Source organism: Apteryx rowi, unplaced genomic scaffold (genome assembly GCF_003343035.1).
Source record: "Apteryx rowi isolate R43461 unplaced genomic scaffold, aptRow1 scaffold_997, whole genome shotgun sequence".
In the NCBI taxonomy this organism is placed as follows: Eukaryota; Metazoa; Chordata; class Aves; order Apterygiformes; family Apterygidae; genus Apteryx; species Apteryx rowi.
The window spans coordinates 154,067-171,908 of record NW_020451312.1 but is presented as its reverse complement, the minus strand read 5'-3'; the positions used below and the strand labels follow the sequence as shown (position 1 = coordinate 171,908).

The 17,842-nt window shown below is 50.7% G+C and overlaps 1 protein-coding gene across 1 annotated transcript; it reads left to right on the top strand.

Annotated features, from left to right (window-relative positions):
* Positions 1-38: 38 nt before the first annotated feature.
* DDB1 (damage specific DNA binding protein 1) lies at positions 39-17,803 on the top strand. The gene is made up of 28 exons (XM_026055389.1): positions 39-60; positions 331-420; positions 760-908; positions 1,040-1,156; positions 2,468-2,689; positions 6,194-6,308; positions 6,417-6,514; positions 7,837-7,995; positions 8,437-8,520; positions 8,701-8,817; positions 9,191-9,293; positions 9,469-9,544; positions 9,625-9,733; positions 9,914-10,092; positions 10,187-10,350; positions 10,446-10,553; positions 10,969-11,176; positions 11,686-11,781; positions 12,042-12,153; positions 12,773-12,896; positions 13,251-13,415; positions 13,863-13,957; positions 14,123-14,293; positions 15,008-15,117; positions 15,339-15,508; positions 15,989-16,091; positions 16,701-16,824; positions 17,012-17,803. Exons 1-28 carry the CDS (start codon positions 39-41, stop codon positions 17,093-17,095), a joined length of 3,474 nt encoding a protein of 1,157 aa, XP_025911174.1. The 3' UTR covers positions 17,096-17,803.
* The last annotated feature ends 39 nt before the right edge of the window (positions 17,804-17,842 follow it).

Below are 17,842 nucleotides of genomic sequence, written 5' to 3'. Positions count from 1 at the left end.
GGGGTGCTGAGGGGTTCCTGGGGGGGGGAGAGGCTGCCATGAGGTTGCTGGGGGGGCTTTGTAATTTCTTGGGGACCTGGAGCTGCCTTGAGGTTTTTGGGGTGCTGCTGGGGGAGCTGGGAGGCTCCTGGGCGTGCTGCGGGTCACTGGGTGAGCTGGGGGTAACTTGAGGTTCTTGGGGCGTCGGAGGTTCCCAGGGGATGCTGTGGGGCGCTGGAGGGGCTGGGGTTGCCTTGACGTTTCTGGGGGTGCTGTGGGCACAGGGGTGAAGTAGGGTCCCTGGGGATTTTGCAGGGCAGCAGGGGGCCGGGGGTGCTGCAGGAGTTTGAGGGGGTGCTGCCGGGCAGGTGGTGGCGACGTCTGTGTCACATCACCAGACCGCAAGGCGCTTTGGGGGTGTTGCAGCGTGTCCTGGCGGGGGTACGGTGGAGGGAGCCTGGGGTGCGGGGTCGCGCGGGGAAGGCTGAGGAGCTGGCGCTCCGGGGGAGCAGTTGCTGAGTGGGCTGGGCAGCGTGCGGGTGTGCAGAAAAGGGTGCCAGCAGGGTTTCCTGGGCACCGCGGCGGGTGGAGGGGTGTGGGAGCGCTGGGAGCGCTGCCTGGTGCCGTGGAGAGGCTGCTGCTCCCCGCGAGGGATGCGCAGGCAGACAGTGCGAGCAGGGGGCATAGGCAGGGTTCCCCCGGCGCAGGCTGCTTGGTTAGCGCGCTGTCAGGTGCTGCTTTTTTGCAGCTGAACAATGATTTCTTCGCTCTGTTTCTCAGGGCACTTCACCTCCGCGGAGGATCTGAATCTGCTGATTGCCAAGAACACCCGGCTTGAGATCTATGTGGTCACAGCAGAGGGGCTGCGGCCTGTCAAGGAGGTGGGCATGTATGGCAAGACCGCTGTTATGGAGCTCTTCCGCCCAAAGGTGAGCGGGGTACAAGGGGATGGGGCTGCCCACGGGCTGAGAGCAGCAAACGCAAGGTGCTCTGAGGTTCAAGGATGGGTTTTCTCTCTGTGAAAACCTCCTGAAGGCATATCGCTGTTCTGCCTTTCTAGGGTGAGAGCAAGGATTTGTTGTTCATCCTGACAGCCAAGTACAATGCGTGTATCCTTGAGTACAAGCAGAATGGGGACAGCATTGATATTATCACCCGTGCCCACGGCAACGTGCAGGTGAGTGAATTTGCAGTACCTGGTCAAGTCCTGGAAGATGCGAAGTCCCTTCTTTGGGGCTGGTTTTACTTTGCTATTGACATTGGCAAGTTTAGAGGACAGAATTTACGGTTATTTTCCTACAGCTAATTCTGATATGGTTCCCCTGCTACTATTACTATTTCTAAAGGTTTTTGCCTCCAGTGAGTCAATCTTGAGCTCAGGGACTCCCTGAGGACGTAGCTATGAGTGTGTTCTTGGAATAGTTTGTGGAATAATGTGGTTGCTTTGATGTACTCCTGTAAAGAGAATTAGTCCTCAAAATTCAGCATAGGGTAGAATTTTCCCTGGAAAATGACTCCTCTCGTACCTTGGGACAGATCTCTGCATGCTGCACACCAAAAGCATTAGTGCTGAAGTTACTTTTACCATCATGATCATACAACATAGTTGTGGATGTTCTCTATTGTTTTATTTTATGCAGGTTAAAATCTTGCCTTTTGAGCAGGTCAGAAATTCATGTGCCTCTTTGGCTTTTTTTTAGTCATTAGCTAAATGTTTTGCATCAGCTGTCAAGCTAAAATATCTTCCATCTGTTTTCAAATGCTGAGCTTCTGTTGACTTATTGTTAGTGGAATTGAGCACAGGGTTAGGGGCCAGGAAGTGTAGGTGGGCATGTCCTGTCAGTAACGTCTCAGTGTGTTTTGGGGAAAAATGCTTAATCTTCCTAGGCCATGGCCCTGCGTTGTGACATATGGAGATGCTGATATCGGCCCCCGTCATGTAAAGCTGAGGGGCCTGCGGAGGCTGATAATGGCACTTGATTTTTGAAGAGTGTTTTTCAGTCATAGATATCAAAACGCTTTATAGCAGTGGAAAGCATCGTTGTCCCTCAGTGGTAGAAAAAGCTGAGGTGCAGGACAGCAGTGCGACTTACTTGAGGTCATTCAGTAGAGAGCTGAGACTAGAAGGGCAATTGCATGGTCTTGTCCTGGCATGCCTAGTTCCAAGAGTCTTGGAAGAGAGAAAGCCAGGTGTCCAGGCTGCAGGAGTGGCTGTGATTATGATTAGCTGTCTGCTTTGGTTTAGCTTTGGATTAGCTGCCAGGTTCTCTGGTGGAAAGCACCTGCTCTTTTAGACCAGGGAGATGCTGAAAATCTCCTTTGGCTTGCCAGACAATATTTTAAAGTTTGTTAGGTGATATGCGGGGAGTCCTTCCTCAGCTGTGGGATAGTAACTCTTGTACCTAGTGTTCTTCTTGGGTCCTGCGTGGGAATACTTTTTCTAACACTGATTGCTCTTTCTCTCTCCCATCTCCATGGCTGCGCTCAGGATCGTATCGGTCGTCCCTCGGAGACAGGTATAATCGGCATCATTGACCCAGAGTGCCGGATGATTGGCCTGCGACTCTATGACGGCCTCTTCAAGGTCATCCCTCTGGACCGGGAGAACAAGGAGTTAAAGGCTTTTAACATCCGCCTGGAAGAGCTCCAAGTCATCGATGTGAAATTTCTCTATGGTTGTCAGGCTCCGACCATCTGCTTCGTCTACCAGGTACCCTGTTCGTGATTGGTGACTCAAGCAGAGGATGCTGGAAATTGCTGGACTGATATGCCATGAGTCAAGGTCTCTAAAGGTCTTCTAGAAGGATTGGAACAGTTAGTGTCATGGAGCCCGCAGAAAGCAGTGTTGTGGTCCAGTGGGCAGAGCAAAAGACAGAGCCCTGACTCCTGCAGATTCATTTTGTAGCTGAGGAAAGTCCACGTTCCTCGCTGATTTCTTCCGTTTCTGGGAGACGGGAGGAAACACTCTCTCACAGGAGAGCTGTATAGCTGATGCTTCAGATGGGACCATTTCTTATTAAAGAGTTAGGAGGAATGTATAGGTCTTTTCAGCAAGTGCTGAGCAGGTAAATTAGGGTCCGAGTAGGTTGTTTCCTGTAGGCACTGCTGTGATACTTGAATCTTGTCCCTAAAAAAGGCGGTATGGCTTGTTTGGTGGTAGATGGGAGGCCACTGCAGGGATGTGAAGAAGGCGGCATAATCTCTCCTATTGCCTGGATTCTCACAGAGGTAATGTTTATAGGCCTATCTCTAAATACTTACTTTGAAACAAAGAGCCTTTGCTGTGCTGACGAGACAAGGGATCTTCTTTGCTTTGTCAAAGTCAGGTCTAGCCTGGGCCTAACCGAAAGTTACTGTCGCTTGGTGACTGCACAGGATCTGGTGTGAATTTAGTTCAGCTTTGATCTAGTGGCTTTCTTAGCTCTCACGGTATGACCTAGCCACTATGAGCCACGTGGTAGCAGTACCTTGATTCTTCTGTTTCTGTTTTCAAAGTCTCTGCTGGGGACACTTTTGAGAGAGGTGGGTGCTACTGAAACCGCCTTTACTGTTGAATTCGCATGTGCTAGGAGTTGGAAGGGCTGCCCAGATCCCCTGTGTCAAGGCAGCGCTCTTCCCCTGCCCCGGTGGTTAGCTGGTGCTCTCACTTATCGTTTGAACAAATCGGGAAGTTTCAGCACGCTCTTTTCAGCCTTGCTGGTAAACTAGCCCAGCCGTCGAGTCCTGCCCACTTCATCGAGACCTGCACAGTGATTTAACACTGCAGACAAAGGAAGAACGCAGGGAGGGGGTTAATTAAGAAACACCACCTGAAAAAGCGAAGGTCTTTCAGCTATTGCTAATAGGTAGGAGCAAGCCCTGTTTTCTTTCAAAACATACTGCCATTCTTTTTTTTTTTTATTTAAGAGAGAAGGGACTCATGATCCCTTCTGCAACAGAGAGTGGAGTCTCACCTAGAGAGCCTTCGTTGTACATGATTTCAGAATACTTGCCGGTCTTATTTCTGTCTGAATGTGGAGTGTATCTGGGGATCAATTTATTTCCATGCAGCCACACTGAATTTGAAACCTAGTATCAGAAGGGAAGACTCTTAGCCAGTCTTTGCTCTGTAGAAATGTGTAGTAGAAGAGGCTGGTGATACTGTTTCAGGTTGTGACTCGCTTCAGGTTGTCACTTCAGCAAAGCTAGGAAGCCCAGCAGTGGTGTTTATTGCTCTGTAAAGTGCCAAGCGTACCTGTGAGTTCGGTTAGTCAGCTGCTGTTGTGTAGCAGGGAAACTGAGGTAGAGAGAGATCTGGCCAAATTCTTGAAGTCGGTGTCAGTTTGGGCAGGAGTGCCAGGTTTCCACTCAGTCCTCAAGAGCATTGTAAACAAGGAACTTCGTCATCTCCTGTAGTTGGTGAGTAAAACAGGGTATTATCTCGAGGGATCTGACATTTTTGTATTACAGATTAATCCGTTAATGGTTCGTTTGTTATAAACAGACATTGTAAGAATAAGGAGTAAATTAATGGTTTTCTCCATGTTAACAGACTCTTCATACAAATTTTACCCTTGCAGCAAGAGCGAGATGCAAGTTCTGTCTGACTCATTAGGGCTTACATAAAACACTCGATTTGTTTTGGTCCCTGTGTGTCTGACTTGCGTGTGTGTGCGGAGAGGGGAAAGTTTCCAAGCTTCTTCTCTATGTCTAATTCTTTCTCAATTTATTAATCATGATCACAGGATTTGGACCGAGTAGAATAGCAGTGAATGTCTGAGATGTTTTTTGTATTTTTGAAACCAGAGGAAGACACCACAAATATGAACAAGTTCATGAAAAAGATTTGAGAAATGCTGTTGTGGGGAGTAAAAAGGTCCAGAAATGCCAAAGTTGCATTAATTACTCTTTTGCCATTCTAAAGCTGTGTTTCAGCTTTAAAACAGACTGAATGTGCTCTCTTTGTGCTAATTCCTTTTCTCTTTATTCCCCGTGCGTATCTCTCTTCGCTTTTCTTCTAGCTTCCCCTTCTCTGTTACCTAGTACTGCACTTTGCTTCCCCCGGTGCTGCACTGCTAGCCCTCTCCAGCACACGCCTCTAGCATCATGAGTGAGGGTGTTTGCTAAGCTGCAGAGTCTGAGTGTAAACTGGGAGGTACTCAGATTTCCTTTGAGTGTTTGTTTATAAAGCTGGCAGCTCCGGGGAGGAAGAAAAATTATTTTTATTATTATTTTTGTTACTTATTTTTGTAGATTTGATCTGGAAAATAGTGAGACATAATGAATAAAAAGATGAAAGGTTCTTTCTAAGTAGTTCTGTGAGCAACATGACCAAGGAAACCTAGTTGCCTGTGGCTTAGAGCCTGTGTTAGCTTATTAGACATGAAATAGGCCAGTGGGTTCCAATCAAAGCTTTCTCTGTGCTTTGGACAACACTTGTACATCTTTTTCTGACATGGATTCCCAACTGTCTGTTAGCATAGACAACCTTTACCACGATGGGACACTGATTTGGGTGCCTCTCTTCCACCCACCACTTATTTCGGTGAAGCCTGTATGGACTCACTACATCTGAGACCTCTGTATTTTGTCAGGTTTGGCTGAAATTGCCCACCAGGGCAGGAATTACTGGAATGACAGAGCAGTCCGGGAATTGTTTAGCAAGCAGATTATATGCTTGCTTAGGAAACTTGGGCTAAAAAGCCTGAGTAGAATCAAGTTGGGAGCTCAGCTGCTCTGGCACCTGCGCTGTTGCAGTAGAACTGAATTCCAAAACTCCTTACTGGAGCTGGTGATGGTGGTGACTTTGTACAGTGGCACTCATACCTGACTTTGTAGAGAGCTGTGTGTCGGATAAATACAAATCCCAGAGAATCAGTTGTGGATATAAAAACACAGAAATTATTTCAAGTGTTCTTTGGCACACACACCCGTGTAAAGGGTGTTCTGTGTGCGGATAACATTAGGGAAAATGTGTTCATTAGTGTTTGTGTGTGTAGACACGCATACAGTTTGATGGAGTCTGAGGAAGCGAGCAGGATGGAAATCCTCAGCAGCTCTGTGGTCACTAGGTGACGGCGTTATTGCAGGAGACAAGGCATCATGTCCTTGCTTTGCGATTGCTAGTCGGTTATGTTTCCAGAGTCCCTTTATGTTGTGCACACGAGGCTCTTGTCAGGCTCACGCTCGTGTCTGCGTGTGCCTGTTGCATTGTCATTTGTGGTTTCTCTTTCAGGACCCTCAGGGTCGCCACGTCAAGACATATGAGGTCTCCCTGCGAGAAAAGGAGTTTAACAAAGGTCCTTGGAAGCAGGAGAATGTAGAGGCTGAAGCCTCCATGGTCATTGCAGGTTGGTCCTTCTTTGTAGATCTTCCCTCCTGTTTCATCCTTGAGGATTAATGCCTCAGTCTTGTTGCACAGGTTCTCTAATAAGACGTTTGTCTTTTCCCCTGCGCAGTGCCAGAGCCTTTTGGAGGAGCAATCATCATTGGGCAGGAGTCCATCACCTATCACAACGGAGACAAATATCTAGCTATAGCTCCACCCATCATCAAGGTGAGTGAATGCTGGTCTCTAGAAATGTGTCCTGTGCAATTCCTCCATTCCCAGGTGTGTCTCTGAGTACTGGGAGGGTATCAGGCCACTTGCATTCCGGAACTTAAACTACTCTTGTCCTCAGATGTAGTCTAATAAGGCCACTTACTCCCATGGAGCAGCCCAGAGTTTTGGTGAATGGGTGTCTTGGACAATGCCTGGTCTGTATTTTGGGGGGCCTGAGGGATATATGTGATCCTTGTGTTGATGGCAGTGTGTGCTTGCACTGCGGTGTGTGGCTGGGAATGTGCCCTGCTGTCTGTGGAGTATTTGGAGATAATGCAGTAAAGCTCAAATCTTGGTTGGGCCCCAGAGAAAGGGGTTAATTAGGAGGCAATTAGTGGTTTGGGCATTGGTCCAGGCCAGAGTAGGGTTGTAGTTCAGGCAGCGAAAGGTATGAATGAGCCCCTTGGAGACTGAGTCCGCTGGTGTATGATTGGGGCACTTGTTCAAAGCAAAAAAGACTTACAGAGTTTGTGACAGAACTTGAGCCTGTGTTTTTTTGTCAGAAGGATGAGCCAGTTCCCATATTTGAATGGTACAGGAAGCACAAATGGCATTGCTGAGGTGCTGTTCTAGTCTGAAGGAGGACCTGAGCTGTGATCAAAAGATCCTTTTAAGCTGGAAATAATGATGGGCTAGAAAAGAGCTGTAGATCTCAGGTAAAGAAATACCGATATTGCTTGCTCAGACCACTACTGGTCTGTGCTGGAGAGTTTGTTACATTGGAGCAGACAGAACAAGTTGTCTGCGCTTTGCTGACATACAGATCTGGGCTTTGGCCTGCAAACCGAGTGTGTGCACATCTGTGCTTGAAGTCAATGGGATGTTTGCGTTCAATAAAGACCTGCAAGATCAGGATTTCTAAGCCAAAACCAAATATGTTGACAGGAGGCCAGGCAGTGTCCACCACACAGAACAAAACATTTGTAGAGGTTTTGTCCAGAAAAGCAGCAGGTTTGGAGCTCTCTGGAGCTCTGTAGGTCCCAAATAGAATTCATGCTGTTCATCTGTGGAAAACCAGCATTAGTGAGGCAGTTTGACCACAGATTCTGGATGTGTTCACTGATATGGTTTATTGAGGGAAGAATCCAGCCATCTCCTGCTGAGCAGAAAGACTGCCTTGGCATGAGACTATGCTGAAGATGTACCTAGCAGCTGGTGCATTGTGGATGTGTTTGTTTTCTTCTGGTGTGTACGGAGGTAGTCCTTGCTAGATGTGCATTTGTGGTTGCTTTGATGGGTTCCTAACAACACCTTCTTCCCTCCTCCTCGGAGTGCAGCAAAGTACAATTGTGTGCCACAATCGTGTGGATCCCAATGGGTCCCGATACTTGCTGGGGGACATGGAGGGACGTCTCTTCATGCTGCTCCTGGAGAAGGAGGAACAGATGGATGGCACTGTCACTTTGAAGGACCTGCGTGTGGAACTGCTTGGAGAGGTAGCGCTCTTCCCCTTGCTGCCATATCATGCATGCTGTGCATGCTCCCTCTCAGTTGAGGGGCTCAGAGGCTCTGCAAGCTTGAAATGCTCCATGGAGGGTTGAGTGGCAAGAACGGCATCTCTCTGGGAGCCTGGGGGTGGGATAATGTTTCACACTCTCTGGCTGTCACATCTCTGAGCTCTGAAGTTTCAGTTGGGCTGAGGAAATCCCTATTTGGGCACTTGAATGTGTCCACCATCTTCCTGGGTTTTCATTGTGTCTGGTGCTTGCGCTCCATCCCTGGAAGAAGTCTGAACTGCGTGGATTCTATAAGGGGATTAAATTACCCTCTCGTCCCCAGGGGCTTCCTGTTGGGCTGCAGTTCAGAAGTGGTGCTTGGGAGGCATGGCAGGGTCCTTTTCATGCTAGCTGCTTCATCTGCATCTTCTCAATTCCCAGACATCTATTGCAGAGTGTTTGACCTACCTGGACAACGGTGTTGTGTTTGTTGGCTCTCGGCTTGGGGATTCCCAGCTTGTGAAGGTAAGTGGCAGCCTTCTCCTGGCTTAGTTGCATGTTCAGACAGGATTTTGTACATCTTTACTTTCATCTGGGCCCAGAGAGGTGTGCTCGGATAGGGAGAAACTTTCCTTTCTTTCCCTGTACCCTTTGCCACTTGCTTCCCCTATCTTTTTGGAAACCTGTAATTGTGTTTGTTTGTAGCTCAATGTGGACAGCAATGAACAGGGCTCCTACGTAGTGGCTATGGAGACCTTCACCAACCTTGGTCCCATCGTCGACATGTGTGTGGTAGACCTGGAAAGACAAGGCCAAGGGCAGGTAATGTTGGTTCTGCCTTGCCTTTCTTAGCGTTGGGAAGGTCTGGGCCAGCCAAGTCTATGCAGCAGGGTGTCCGTGGAAGGAAGAAACTATGATCTGTTCATCAGAGAAGCTCAAAGTCTTATCCAGATGCAGGGGAAGCTTTGAGGTCTTCCGCTGAAGAGTGGTATGAGTGGAAAGGCTGCTTTTTGGAGACCCTCCTTCACAAGGAAGGGTTTGTCCTTCTGGGGGTGGGGAAGGATCAGCAGCCAAAGAATTTCCTCTGAGAAATAGAGTAGATGGGGGCCCCATCTTCCACTGAGCCCATCACTACAAGGAGGAGTGAGAAAGCTTCCCAGCTATGGTTGGTAAAGAGCATCTGCTTTTCCTCCAGCTGGTCACCTGCTCGGGTGCATTTAAAGAGGGTTCGCTGCGGATCATCCGGAATGGCATTGGGATTCATGAGCATGCCAGCATTGACTTGCCAGGAATTAAAGGTGCGTGGGCTATTCTGCATTTCGGTGCTGTCAAATACAACCTGCAGCCTGAGAGGGCACAGTGGGGACATGTCTTCTGTGCAGGCTGAGGTTGGGGTCTGGGGCAGGGGACTTGCCACCCATCAGCTTTTGGAATTTTCCCTGTGAGCAAATATGGCTTCTCTCTTTGTTGCAGGCCTGTGGCCCCTGAGGTCAGACTCTCATCGTGAGACAGACAATACATTGGTGCTGTCCTTTGTTGGCCAGACCAGGTAAGATGGGCTTAACACTGAGCCAGGCTCTGGGCTGCATGTTTGAGTGTGATATAACAGTATAACCCTTTCCCTTTCAGGGTTCTTATGTTAAACGGAGAGGAAGTGGAAGAGACAGAGCTGACAGGGTTTGTGGATGATCAGCAGACTTTCTTTTGTGGCAATGTGGCCCATCAGCAATTGATTCAGGTAATGCCTGTGCTGGAGAAGCAGGGAGAGACGTCTCTCGTGTGGTGATCCCATAGCCCTTCTTGACCGTGGGGGTAACCTAGGTCTGTGTTGCTCATCTGGGGCAGGGTCTGCAGTGCTTCCCTGTCAGAAGGGTGCCGTTGTCCTGGCTCTGAAGAAAGATGTGTTCTCTCTTTGCAGATCACCTCTGCCTCTGTGAGACTGGTCAGTCAGGAGCCCAAAGCTCTGGTGAGTGAGTGGAAAGAGCCCAATGGGAAGAACATCAGTGTGGCTTCCTGCAACAGTAACCAGGTGGTGGTGGCTGTGGGACGAGCCCTGTATTACCTGGAGATCAGACCCCAGGAGCTCAGGCAGATCAGGTGGGTACAAGTCTCTCCTGGCCTGAGGGGTCAGAACCTCCGCTGTCTCTCTTTGGGCTCCAAATTGATACCTCTGCTTCCTCCTTCCTGCCAGCTGCACAGAAATGGAGCATGAAGTTGCCTGCCTGGACATCACCCCTTTGGGGGACAGTAACGGCATGTCCCCGCTGTGTGCTATCGGGCTCTGGACTGATATCTCTGCCCGCATCCTAAAGCTGCCTTCATTTGAGCTGCTGCACAAAGAGATGCTGGGAGGAGGTAGGGCTCTCCTGGGGCTGCCAGGTGGTGGCAGTGGTGACTGACCTGATTCAGCCATGAGTGACATCAGCCTTCTTTTCTACTGCTCCCTGCAGAAATCATCCCTCGTTCCATCCTGATGACAACCTTTGAGAGCAGCCATTATCTTCTGTGTGCCCTGGGGGATGGGGCTCTCTTCTACTTTGGGCTCAGCCTTGAGACAGGTGACTACTGGGCTCACACCAAGTGGGTTGTTGGGGAAGGTGGCTGGGCTCATGCCTTCTTACTTCCTTGTTGCTCTTTTCCCTTCCTTCTGGAAATCTCTTTCTTTTCCTGTAAGTTCTGAAAACCCTTTTCTCCCACCCTGATGGAGTTGTGCTCAGATGGGACTGAGCACAGGCACAGTAATTTGGTGGATCCTTTCTCTAGGGGATCCTATGGAGAAAGGAGCTGTCCCACAGGGGGTTGATGCTTACATCTAGCCCTTTGTTGCCCTTTGCTGACAGCAGGATGCGTTTACTCATGCTCATTTCTGCTGGGCCTTTCTTCCCAGCATGTCACAGCCGTATTCTGTTCTGCCATCATGCTCCTGAAAGCTCCGTTGGGGTAGCTCCCAACACTGGTGCCCTTTCTCTGCAGGTTTGCTGAGTGACCGGAAGAAGGTGACCCTTGGGACGCAGCCCACTGTCCTGAGGACTTTTCGTTCTTTGTCCACGACCAATGTGTTTGCCTGCTCTGACCGCCCCACCGTGATCTACAGCAGTAACCACAAGCTGGTCTTCTCCAATGTCAACCTTAAGGAGGTGAACTACATGTGTCCCCTCAACTCGGATGGGTATCCTGACAGGTGAGTGTGCACTTTGCCTTTTGTGATCCAGCTGGGGGAGATTTGGATTTTGCACTGGCACAAGCTTGGTGAAGGGTGACACGGATAGTGATTTGCACTGTTATCGGCTCGGCCCAGCAGGCCCATTTTATCATGTCCAGAGGAGCTGTACACCCGACACTGGCCCTCAGCTGTGTGAAATGGGAGGGAGAGCCTTTTTCATAATCATGCTCACAAAATACAGTGATCCAGGCCCTAGATTCTCCTAGGGCACTGATCAGTCCTTTGTGCTGCTTGGTGGGTCTCCCATGAGAAGACACCTGCACACATTCCTGTCCTGTAAACATCTGTCCTTCTCCTCTGTGCACTGGTAGACCTTAAAGCTGTGCTGATCTAGCTACCCTGTTTACATCCTTGCAACATCGGAAGGGGATCCTGGAGTCAGCGGTTTTGGGAGGGGAAAGAGGGAGGTTCTTGTCTGTGCCACCTGCTTTACAAGCCCCATTGCTCATCGTTTCCCTCCTGTACAGCCTGGCATTGGCCAATAACAGCACCCTGACAATCGGCACTATTGATGAGATCCAGAAGCTGCACATCCGCACAGTTCCCCTCTATGAATCACCCAGGTGAGCAGCAGGAGGGAGTCTGGCTTGCAGGCCCATGCTGTGGTGCATGGGAAGAGGTTGGAGGGAGACTTCCCCAGGGACTGAGGCAAGCTATGCAGTCAGCATTCCTGTTGCGGGCTCAGAACACTGACCGAATTTGTGGCTAGACCTGAGACGCAGTCTGGGGAAGTGAGCGGCTCTATCCCTGTTATCCCCTGAGCCTCAGTGCTCTCCCTGGAGTGGCTTGTCCTGGTTCTCACACAGCTCTGTTTGTCTTGCAGGAAGATCTGCTACCAAGAGGTGTCACAGTGTTTTGGTGTGCTCTCGAGTCGTATCGAGGTGCAGGATGCCAGTGGGGGTACCACTGCACTCAGACCCAGCGCCAGCACGCAGGTGAGAGGGAGCTGTTAGATCGTGCCTGAGCTCTGGGCTGTGGTTCCATGTCTCCTCAAGCCAAACGATGATGCAGATTTTCCTTGGCAATCTTCTCTTCCAAAGCTCTGAATACATGCTCTCCTTGTGGCAGCCTGGGAGGAGATAGGGTGGTAAGATCTCTCTGTGCTGCTCTCTGGCAGGCTCAGCATGTTCGCTGTTCTCCGTCTGATCACCTTTGTTTCTTTGGGTGCTGCTCCTTCAGTCTCCAGTACAGGCTTTTGTTCAGTTTCAAGTTGTTTCCTTTTCCCAGGGATGCAGGCACGAGTTCCCTTCAGGCAGTAGCTGTGGTGGAAGCCTCAACACTGTGTAAACTCTTCTACTAATGCTGTCGCTCGGCAGCGCTACCTCATGAAACGAAGGGCTGGATTTGGTACCTCTTCGTTCAGATTTCTCTGCTGTGCGTGTCATACATCTCTACCGGTGCAGGGAGTGTGTCCCCTTACTCAGGCTCCGGGAGCTCCTTGCCTTGCCTTCTCTCCTGTTCATCCTTCTGTTCCTCTGTTGTCTCAGCCTGTGTGGAGTAGTGTGTGGACATGCTAAGTGGTGTGAGGATGTGACTGATCGTTTTGTGTCCTAGGCCCTATCCAGCAGCGTGAGCACCAGCAAGCTGTTCTCCAGCAGCACGGCACCACACGAGACATCCTTTGGAGAGGAGGTGGAGGTGCACAACCTGCTCATTATAGATCAGCATACTTTTGAAGGTACCAGCTTCAAATGCTGCTTGCACCCTTGTCCAGTTTTCTCCAGAGCGAGTCCATCAGCTTGTGGCCGAGACCTGTGATCTTGCACAGTTCCTTCAGTCAAAGCGTTTTTCCTGAAGAAATGGCAGCCTTAGGGCTGAGGAAGGGCACAGGTTTAAGGCACAGTGGTTTATTTTATCTGATGGCGTAAGGCGTGTGTGGGGTGGAATAGGTGAGGGGACCTCCAGGCAGCCACTGACTCTGTAGCTTGGACATGTCTTTAAGCTTTTAGCTGTCCCTAGGCAGGCCGCTCTAGCCATACGTGGAGGTGCTGCCTGCTGGGACCCAGCTGTTTCTGCCTTTCTCTCTTTGCAGTGCTTCATGCTCACCAGTTTCTGCAAAATGAATACGCCCTTAGCCTGGTCTCCTGCAAGCTTGGCAAAGATCCAAACACCTACTTCATTGTGGGCACTGCCATGGTGTATCCTGAGGAGGCAGAGCCCAAACAGGGCCGCATTGTTGTCTTCCACTATTCTGACGGTAAGAGCAAGGTGTTCTCACATGGCTAAGCCCTGCTGCTTGAGGGATATCGGAGTTGAGCTTCTCAGGCCTGAGAGAGCTCACAAATCTCAGTAGCAGGCTGGGATGTATTTTGCTGAGGGGCCTGCTGTCAGCTGCCCATAGACAGGATCTGCAGTGGCTTTCATTCTGCTGCAGGCCAAGCCATCACGGCATGTTCCCGTTTTTTCCCCATCTCCCAGAGAAGCCCAGGAATGCCTCATGAGAACTGGATTCTGGAATTTGCTTTCTGTATTTCTGCCCCTGCTCTCATATCATTACTGCGTTACTTGCCCACAGATCCTCTAAGAAACGGAGAGTCTCTGGGGAGAGCAGTTTTGTGCAGAGCAGCTTGTCTGAGAACTCCCTGGGCTTGCGACCCCTGGGAGTGCAGGGCGAGTAACCGGACGGTCTGTTGGTTTATTTCAGGGAAGCTGCAGAGCCTGGCAGAGAAGGAGGTGAAAGGGGCTGTGTATTCCATGGTGGAGTTCAATGGGAAGCTGTTAGCCAGCATCAACAGCACGGTAGGGCTCTTGTAAGACCCTGAATTGCTTTAGCAGCATGTATTTGGAGCTGGAGACTGTTCCAGCCATGGGAATGTCAGCAGGGTCCCTGTTCTCTGTTGCGGAGTATGTTCTGGCTGGTGTGTGTGTGTCTGTGTTTGCTCAGAGCCATGTTCCTCGCTTCAGGTGCGCCTGTATGAGTGGACAGCTGAGAAAGAGCTGCGCACAGAGTGCAACCATTACAATAACATCATGGCGCTTTACTTGAAGACCAAGGGAGACTTCATCCTTGTAGGAGATCTGATGCGGTCTGTCCTGCTCCTTGCGTACAAGCCCATGGAAGGAAACTTTGAGGAGGTACCAATGCTCTTTGGATAGCCTTGGTCGAAAGGGTGCTGGGAGCCTGCACTGCCTATTCCAAGCAGCTCTGGGCAGGGGAAACTGCTTAAGGTGATAAAAGAAGGTAGCCTGGCTCACCCTGCCTTGCTGCCCCTTTGAAGACGAGCAAGGATGTAGGGCTTTGTGAGAACATAATCACCTGGACATGGTTTTAAACAGATCCCTGCGGTCCCTGGAGAGACAGATCCCCAGGCTGTGGGGGAACTGGGCTGTATGGCAGCAGCCTTAAGAAGAACAGGCTTTGGAGGCATGCGTGGTGCCTGCTGGGAGCAGGGTGTTGCCATCTGGACTGCCTGCTGTGCAGCTGGGATAGCTTAGTGAGATTGTTGCTGCGACTCTGCCAGCAAATGCAGCGTAGCTGGGGAATGTACCAGGCACCAGGACTGTCTGTGCACTGAAATTGTTAGAATGGTTCTGGGCATGACTTTCCACAGGTTGGTCTACGCTCTCCCAGATAATCCCATGGCATTCCCTGAGCGCTGCTCAGGCTGGAGGCTATCTCCAGAAGGCAGTTTGTGCCTTTCACTCAGCTTCTTCGTCTAGCTAAGAGGGATGGACTGGGTCTTGCCTTGCTCCCAGATGTTGGTGTTGGGTGGGATGAGGGTGTTGGATAACAGGGCAGGGCCAATCTGTGCACACTGCCTCTCCTTGGTACATCTTGTCCCCTTTCAGATTGCTCGGGACTTCAATCCAAACTGGATGAGTGCTGTAGAGATCTTGGACGATGACAACTTCTTGGGAGCAGAGAACGCCTTTAACCTGTTTGTATGCCAGAAGGACAGGTGAGCTGGCTGTAAGGAGGGGGATGTGGCAGTGTGTGATAGAAGGGACAGGGCGATAGGGCCTTCTGGTCTCCATATTACAGCTGCAGAGGTGTGTATGTCAGATAGGCAGGAGGGAAAGCGGGGAGAAGCATGCTTGGCTCTGAGGAGCAGCGAGATGGGAGCGGGGGAGCTTGCCTTTCACCCCTGGCACAGACTGAGCAGGCTGCTCTGGATTTCAGTGCTGCCACAACCGATGAAGAGCGCCAGCACTTGCAAGAGGTGGGGCTGTCCCATCTGGGAGAATTTGTCAACGTTTTCTGCCATGGGTCTCTGGTCATGCAGAACCTGGGTGAGACGTCTACACCGACGCAGGGCTCAGTTCTCTTCGGCACAGTCAACGGCATGATTGGTAAGGGTCAGGGTGACCCAGCCCTAGCGGGAGGGTAACCGGTCCCCTTCCCTGCTGCTGAGACCTGGGCTGGGGTTGGCTCCTGTCTCCTTTCTTCTCTGTTCTCCAGTCTAGTAACATTCTGTGATGTGCCATAGGGCCTTTCCAGAGAGCACACTGTGATGTGCCATGAGTGCTCACAGACAAGGAATTGCCCCGCACCCCTGCCTCTGCTGCATCTGCCTTTCTGAATGCAGAAATGCTTTCATGCTCTTGCTCCCCTTGAAAAGCTACTTTTCTCTCTGGAGAACCTCCAGGAAAGGAAATTGCTCTGCCTTTCCTTGAAACTTCTTTCTTGTCCTAACCCTCCCAGGCATCAGCTTCCACTGCAGCTCCAGTCTCAGCAGCTTGCTTATCCATGCCTGCTGGGAGCTGCAGCAGTGTGGCTTTAGGGTCCCTGGGATGAGCCCTGACCCCTTGTCACCATCTTGCTCTCTGCAGGACTGGTGACCTCGCTGTCGGAGAGCTGGTACAACCTCCTGCTGGACATGCAGAACAGGCTCAATAAAGTCATCAAGAGCGTGGGCAAGATCGAGCACTCTTTATATCCTTCTGTGGCTCAGCCAGGAGCCCATGGTGGTAGTGAACGCCGGGAGGCTGGCTTGTGAATCGGACCTGAGCCAGGAGCAGAGCTGGGGGGGGGGGGGGGGGGGGGGGGGGGGGGGGGGGGGGGGGGGGGGGGGGGGGGGGGGGGGGGGGGGGGGGGGGGGGAAGTGTTTGGAGGTTTCTCTCTGCTCTGTTGGAGACATTCTGGGGTGAAGGCACATCAGCTGGAGCGGGCAGTAGCGTGTTTGCTGCACGATTAGGGCTTTGTGCTCATCCTTGAGGGAAGGTGCCTGTCACAGAGAAGTGTACCTTACCAGGTTTGAGGTGAAGCTCGCTTTGTGGTACTGCAGCTCTTCTTTGGGTACCTGTCAATCACAGGAGCTGATTGTGCTCGAGACAGTTTATACATGCAGTAAGATAAAGTCCCCAAGACCTTACTGGGTGCATAAAATAGCCTGATAAAATGTAGCACAAATTCTGTGATCCTGTTTGATGCAACATTGTCTGTGTGTCTTGGGCAGCTGCTGTGTGTGTCCAGTGGGGCTTTTTTGGACATAGTCTGGGGCTGGTGTTATTCTACATGGATTTAGCTCCTTGACTCTGGCACCTGGAGATCATTTCACACTGAACGCAAGACGGAACCAGCTACGGGGTTCATTGATGGTGACTTGATTGAAAGTTTCTTGGACATCAGCAGGCCCAAGATGCAGGAGGTGGTGGCAAACCTGCAGGTGAGATGGGTATGGGCTGATATGGGCTTGAGCCCTTCCAAGTTAGCAGCAGAGAACCTGCTCAGAAATCCTGGCTCTAGTAAATCCTAAATGTGTGTCCTACCATGAGGCGATGGTTTGGGAGTGTTCCTCTCCCCACTGCATCTCCTGATGTCCCCATACTCTGATGCCTTTTCTCTTGTTGCAGATTGATGACGGCAGCGGCATGAAGAGGGAGGCCACCGTAGATGACCTGATAAAGATTGTGGAGGAGCTGACCCGGATCCATTAGCAGGATTCAGGGTCATTCCCTAGCACCTTCCTCCGTGTAGAGCAAGGGAGTCTTTTTTCCCGCCTGCAGCTGGGAGACCCCTGGCCAGCTACACTAAACACCAGAGGCGGTGGTCCTTGCCCAAGGGGAGGTGGGGGAAGGAGTCTCTGAATGGGAGCCAGCTTGTTAGAGATTTTGGGGGGTGTTGTTGGTCGGGCACCATGTCACTGCCTGCTGGGATTCACCGATCCTGCGGACCTCGGCTGCTGACCCAGAACTGGTCTTCGCTGGTTGCTCTTGTTGGGTAACTGGTAGCGCTTGGCTGATGGGGTGCCCTTGCCTGGATTCGCTCTTCACTGTCGTCTTTAGTTTTGTTTTGTTTTTTTTTTTTGGTTTTTTTTTTTTTTTTGCTTTCTGTTTCATTTTTGATTCTTTTTGATTTGTTGTGTTTTTTGGAAGAAGCAAAGCTGCCTCTGTGGTGCAGGTGAGGGCTGGAAGGAGTCATCTCTGGGGCTGGTAAGAAGTGTGGGGCAGCGGGGGAGGATGCCTCTACATCTGGGTAACAAAGCTGAGAGGGCAGAGCATGCTTCTCTCTCTCTGCAGGATTCGTGCCTCGCTCAGGGAGGGAAGCTCTGGAAAGCAAAATCAGCTGTTGGTTTCTGAGTTTTACCAAATAAAGTAGTCCACGAGGAAAAGTCTGTCTCCTGGCATTCTGCTCCTCGTTTTGTCTTTAGGTGTGATACTTGTTCTGTGTGCTGCCATGGTGGA

Coding starts and splice junctions, on each gene's coding strand:
- DDB1 (XM_026055389.1), top strand. CDS start 39: ATGAGGTTGCTGGGGGGGCTTT. Junction 421..759: donor TGCAGCGTGTCCTGGCGGGG/GTACGGTGGAGG, acceptor TCTGTTTCTCAG/GGCACTTCACCTCCGCGGAG. Junction 15,118..15,338: donor TTTGTATGCCAGAAGGACAG/GTGAGCTGGCTG, acceptor TCTGGATTTCAG/TGCTGCCACAACCGATGAAG.